The sequence below is a fragment of the Nuphar pumila genome, chromosome 10 (genome assembly GCF_984573655.1).
Source record: "Nuphar pumila chromosome 10, dmNupPumi1.hap1.1, whole genome shotgun sequence".
NCBI classification, from domain to species: Eukaryota; Viridiplantae; Streptophyta; class Magnoliopsida; order Nymphaeales; family Nymphaeaceae; genus Nuphar; species Nuphar pumila.
Window position 1 is genome coordinate 75,985,160 of NC_143258.1, and position 6,000 is coordinate 75,991,159.

A 6,000-nucleotide genomic window follows, 5' to 3' on the forward strand; every position below is an offset into this window, starting at 1 on the left:
TTTAGTAATCTAGTAAATCTTATTTGATTTTGTTACAATCAACAGATTTTTCTAGTTCAAGCTGCTATTTTGATTCTTCTCCAATCTCTATTTATTGTAAGTTTTTCCTGTAATACTCTTCATGGATCTGAATGAAAACATATCAGGTTTTGGTTTGTTAATATTCCAACTTTTTCTCTTCCCGTTGGTTGAGAGGGTTTTTGGATCCATCATGGTAGCACGTGTGGCAGCAGTAAGTTTCCAGAATTTCCCCTTATTTGCAGATTTTTGCTGAATTTTGTCATGTAAGGCTTTGGTAATCTTTTTCTTTGCTCCTCATATGCAGATTATAACTATACCTTTGCTTGCAAGTTATCCATTGATGGCAATGCTCTCAGAGTTCATTCTTTCGTTCACAATCAATTTTGCATCATTGTTGAAGAATGTCCTCTCTGTAAGTATACATTTCATTGCTCATTAGCTTCAAAATGCATTCAAGAGCATTTATGTGGGAAAAATATATATTAGAGGACACATATCATAAAGAAATTAATATATTTATTTGAACTATACATTGTGAAGTTTATTATTAGTTGTGTTTACTGTTAGAAATTTTCTATACCCAAATAAAAAAGAGAAGGCCATCATGATGGGTCGTAGCCTCTTTGGCCTATGTTCTGGTTGATAAAAAGAAATATTGTATTTTCTAACTAAGTTTACTGGCATGTTATTTATTTAATTTAGTGGGATTATGCCTTTTTTTATTATTATCTTGAAAAGCAATTCATTCCTCTGACAACTGTTTGTCCAATTCCTCAGGTAACAATTAATACTGGACTATTTATTCTGCAAAATAATTCTGTGGTATTTTTCTTTTCTCCATGTTTTACTCTCTCATTTGATGTTACTAATGGGTCCTTTCCAGTTAATCTATTTCAACTACCAGTCAGCACAATGACCACACTTACCAGGACGTCTCTTCTATGTAGCCTCAACGTCAAAGAGGAGCTGCAAATGGAATTTCACTGATGGGAATGTCACTTGCCAAAGCAATTGGCCCTGCAGGAGGAGGTTCACTGTAAGTTTATTCTTTTAAATGTATTTTTTTATTCTCTGATATCTAACACATCATAGTTATCAATTTTATTCTATTGTTAAGATGGTTTTCAGTATGAAGAAGCCATTTGCACTATAAACCTTCAAAGGAAATAATATATATATATATATATATATATATATATATATATATATATATATATATATATATATATATATATATATATATGAGAAGGGGGATGGTCCTACCCTTTTTTAGTTAGGTCCTGTTAGGACCCTCCAAAAATCGTATTTCAAGTGTTTTTTTGCTTGATCTGAACCATTAAATGTTTTTATCATTGTTTACTCAATAGAGAACATGTATTTGATCAGGATTTTTTTAATGCTTAGATGTATAATGGGACCTAACTAAAAAAGGGGTAGGACCATCCCCCATCTCTCTCTCATATATATATATATATATATATATGAGAGAGAGCTTAACCAATACACCTATGATGCAAAGTTGCAAGCAGGATCCTGAGCTTCAACTGACAGGGTTTGAAAGAACTCAACGGAACCTGGTTCAATTTTAATTAGCACCTTCTTCCTTTCCCGAGCCCAATAATTATGATCCAGGTGGTCAGGCACCAAAGCCGATATCCAACCCCATTGTCAGACCTAGGTTGAGGAACAAACTATGGCAGTGCACTGAGAACAAGAGGCTGTTTTCTTGCATTAAAAAAGTACCAGGAAGAGACGTATGCACCATCCACTCTAAGAACCAGCAGTTGATCAAACACATTGCTACTGATTGGTGGGGACCCGCCGGGCCCTTCAACTTCAGTTATTAGCTATTTACAAAATTTTCTTCTTTTGCAGTTTTGCTTGGGCACAAGAGCGCCAACATTCTTCCTTCTTACCAGGTACGAGTTTTTTCTATTTATTTTGCATATGCATATGAGTCATTTTATTGAAAATACTTGCATTTTGTTATCTCCATTATTATGGTGTCAATTCCTGTAGTAATTTTATAATCATATTGAAAACGCTGTGGTGTTGTGAAAGAGTGCTATTTCTTTTTTGCATACTGGTAAATTTTTTAAAGATTTGAAAAGAGAGAGAGAGAGAGAGAGGCTGTGTTAAGGATAATAACGATAGTGCTAAAGATACTATTAAAGATGACAACTATAGAGATAAGGATCATAGTGATAAGGCCAAAGATATTGGTCAAACCGAGACTCTCGTGGCCCTGAGGACTCTTCAGGATTAATCATCGTTAAGTTAGGAGTGTTCTGTATATCGTGTTCTGTCATGTATATCATGTACAATCAAGAAGGTTATAAATAGATGCTTTAACGTCTCAGCCAATATCAACGAGACAGTATTTTCTTCAAGCACTTTGTTATCTAGTTTACGTGGTGATAGGCGTCTTTTCAAGCTGCCGATGTTACAGTAGATAATGGCTGTGGAAGCAGGTGAGCCATAGCTTTTAAAAAAGTGCAGCTAGCATCTGTCCTTAGGGCTGCACAATGAGCTGAGCTAGCTCGAGCTCGGCTCATTTAAACCTGGCTCAGACTTGTTCAAGTAAAAGAGCGGAGCTTGAACAAAAGCTCAGCTTGTTAAACATAAACAAGCCGAGCTTGATCAAGCATCTGAACTCGATTAACCTCAGCTAATGAGATCGTATAATACCTAGTCCTAGGATATATAGAAGTTCTGTGTAAAGTTCGGGGTTCAAATCCCACCCTCTACACTTATCTCAAAGTTTTTTAAAATAAATCAACTCAGATCGAGCTCGAGCTCGAGCCGAGCTTGAACATGTAATTTTTTAAACGAGCCAAGCTTTTTGAGCGTAAGCTTGGCTCGAGCACGGCTATCTGTCTTTTTTTTTGCAAAACCAAAGCATGGCTGCTTGTTTGACCCATCAAAACCGCAGAGCTCCTGATAACTTCCCCTTTGGATTTTATCATATTACTGTTAATTCACTCTTTTCCAACAGGGTGAGAAACCTATGCTTTCGTACATGTTGGTGTACAATGTTTTCAGAGATGACATGCAGCAGTTGATATTGAAATAATTGTAACTTTGAAGATGAAACATTTTCATTGCGTCAGATTACACTTCTCTTCTCGTCACCGACTTCTATTGGTTAATAGTATTTTAGCTTCTCCGACAATCAGATTCAACATGTATTAATTAGGCTGACTGATACCATGGCAGTCAGCGTCCAGTTCAGGAGAGCGAGTAGCTGGGTTGCTCTCTTATCACTCGCTTGTCTCTCTCAGGATGCCAACGTCTAATTTCAACGTTAGAGTTTGGCCGAGTCTCTTGTTAAATCATTGACCTTTAAAACCCTCCAGGATACTACTTCCTGTAATCTTTATTTAGATAAAAATGAAATAAATAAAAGCATTTTTGTCATTGTAGAAAATAAAAGGTTAATACCGTGATATTAGTGAAAATTTGATATTTCAATTAATTGATATGCTAGTTGCAGTCATTGAAAGAATAACAAAAAATTGGTTATTATGGATAATTGAGTGTCATATCATGGTTTTAGGATCCCATTGGAGCACATTAATTGAAGACAAACGTAGTTTTATTATGAAAACCATGCATTTGTGTGGTTCTTGATCTCTTTTTAGAGAATAATTAATCATAAATGTTAATCCAATGGAGCTCCATTCAACTGGTGGGATCTGTCCGTTAACCTTAATTACTAAGGTGAAGGGATGCGATGGATTGGAACCCTACAGGATGAGCGTCCCTATCGAGAGCTGTCTGTACACCCTGGTGGGTGAGGAGTAGGGATGCAAATGGTTTGGATCAGGAACAACTAAATACATGGGGGAGTCAGATTTCGGTCGGATTCGGAACAGCCAAAAATTGCAAAACCTCCATCCTAGATCCAACCCATTTGCATCCCTAGTCAGGAGGACTTTAGATTTTACACCAATGAGCACAAATACAGTTTAGTGAGGTAGTGTTTCCCTGGCTTAGCAATATATATAGATGTTTGTTGACCCTTTTCTTTTTACCCCCATAAAAACTAAATTGAGCCCTCTTATGGTATGTTTGGAAACAAGAAAATTCTCACAAGAAAAAAAAATGCCTATGAGAAGTTTTGATATGATAACTTTTCTAAATGAAAAATTTTCACTTGTCTGTGTAGTATGAAAAAAATTGAATGAAAAATGAGAAGAAGAAAGAGGGGCTCGACCCTCTTAGAGAGAAAGAGAGAGAGAGAGTTTAAAGTGGTGGTGGTGGGTGTAAAAAAGATGAAGATGGAGGAAGCTCTTCTTGTAGCAGCTTTTATAGAATGAGATATGCTGTGGGTGAATGGTTGCCCTAATAAAAAACAAATTTTTATAGGAAAAATTCTTTCACCCCCTTCCGTTTTAGGTGGAGGAATTTTTTCTATAAAAAATCACACTTTTCAGAAAAAACATTATTTTAAAAAATTCTCTGGTTTGGAATGGTTGAAAAAATTGTCATTTTTTTTGCTTCCATTCATGCCCTTAGAGCACGGCCCTTGCTGTGGTGTATGCCTGAGGCGAGGCAAATGGTGGCCTTGCGTCAAACACTATTTTGTAAATGAAGTAAAAAAAGATAGGTCCTGCGGATCAGGTGAATGTGGTTGCACATTTTTAGCGTGTCATATTTGAGCCTATCTGCTTTGGAGCCCAAAGGCAGATTGTGGCTGATCAGCAGCACACTTAAAATGTTCAATCACGTTGCACGTGATCTCAATGAGGTTTTTAAAGGATAATTAACTGATAACGTCCCACCTTTTAGCTGATATCAGGCATCAACTCTTGGTACTCACCAAGTTTTTTTATTTTTTGACAATTGTCTAATAGGGATCTTGAGTTGAGCTCTTGAAAAACATTGGGTAACATATAAATGTGTGCGGTGTTCCCATTTCGCCTTTACCCGCTAAAAACGCTTGATTGCCCCCCCACTTATTTTGCTATCCAATATGAAAATATGGGTCAGATCTGATTTTTGAGGATTGGTTCTTCTTTTAGATCTGGATTGGACTTAGATCTTGTGTAAAGTTTTGTATCCGGTTAAGAAAAGATGTGATATAGGGTTCAGTAAAAACAAGTTAAACTTATTCTAATGTGAAAATGGGTTGGGTTAGTGTGATTCTAATCCAACCTGACTGCATTGCTTATTGGGGGGTCCTAACAAACTTACACACCACCACCACCACTGCAACATTTATTACAGTTCATCTCATCAATTTCTTAATGCAGGTGATCAAATGGTTTTCTTTGTCTTGAATGTGATGGTGCTGATTGTAGCTGTATTAACCTTCAAGCCTTTCCTGCCCGAGTCTGTAAAGAAACCTTATGAGGAGACAGAAGAAGAGTAGCCCATTTGGCTGGGCCTATAGTTAGCTTGGTTGTCTGCGATATATGGTGGAGAAGCATCCCTATTTGTATTCTAGCTCTGCTGAATAAGTGACCTCATTCACGCTGCCTGAAAGGTGGTGCTAAATAAGCTGCCCAGTTTGCACTCTAGAGCAGTTTATTGCCCTTAATTTTGTATTACAAATAAGTCAATCTTTTGATAGGTTGTTTCTTCAAACATTAAAATCTTGTAAGCTAATGAAAGCCATCACTGGTACTGCCTACGCAATCCAACATCCAACAGTCCCTCCACATGCAAGGCACACCAATGTGCGTACATTTGTATTCTTAAAATCAATAAAATTTTATGTAAAAGGTTGAATGGTAAGTGATTAAAATATCGCCATGAAGGCTTAAGCCAAATGGAAAACTATTTCGGTGGCAAGGGGGGAGTACTGGTGGAGTTTTAGCAGGTTCAGGAGGGATCTTATTTAGCAGGGAGGTAGGTCCCAGGGTCTCCGCTTGTTTGGTAGGAGCTGTTAGTGAACGTCACCATGTGTTGGGACGTTGCAAGTTCAAAAACCAATGGTATGTTGTGTAACTGGTGGGGTGTGCCTAACCCCAGCTT

The 6,000-nt window shown here is 37.1% G+C and overlaps 1 protein-coding gene across 2 annotated transcripts in view; it reads left to right on the plus strand.

The window, feature by feature from the left end:
- The window catches only part of LOC149826866 (protein ZINC INDUCED FACILITATOR-LIKE 1-like), a 208,531-nt gene extending 202,951 nt beyond the window's left edge, over window positions 1-5,580 (plus strand). For both annotated transcript variants that reach the window (XM_090019009.1, XM_090019010.1), the window contains exons 13-18: window positions 147-232; window positions 326-433; window positions 799-843; window positions 969-1,057; window positions 1,897-1,940; window positions 5,277-5,580. In XM_090019009.1, coding sequence (XP_089875135.1) covers window positions 147-232; window positions 326-433; window positions 799-843; window positions 969-1,057; window positions 1,897-1,940; window positions 5,277-5,395 — 491 coding nt within the window. In that variant the 3' untranslated portion in view covers window positions 5,396-5,580. The remainder of the gene's footprint in view (window positions 1-146; window positions 233-325; window positions 434-798; window positions 844-968; window positions 1,058-1,896; window positions 1,941-5,276) is intronic.
- Window positions 5,581-6,000: the final 420 nt, after the last annotated feature.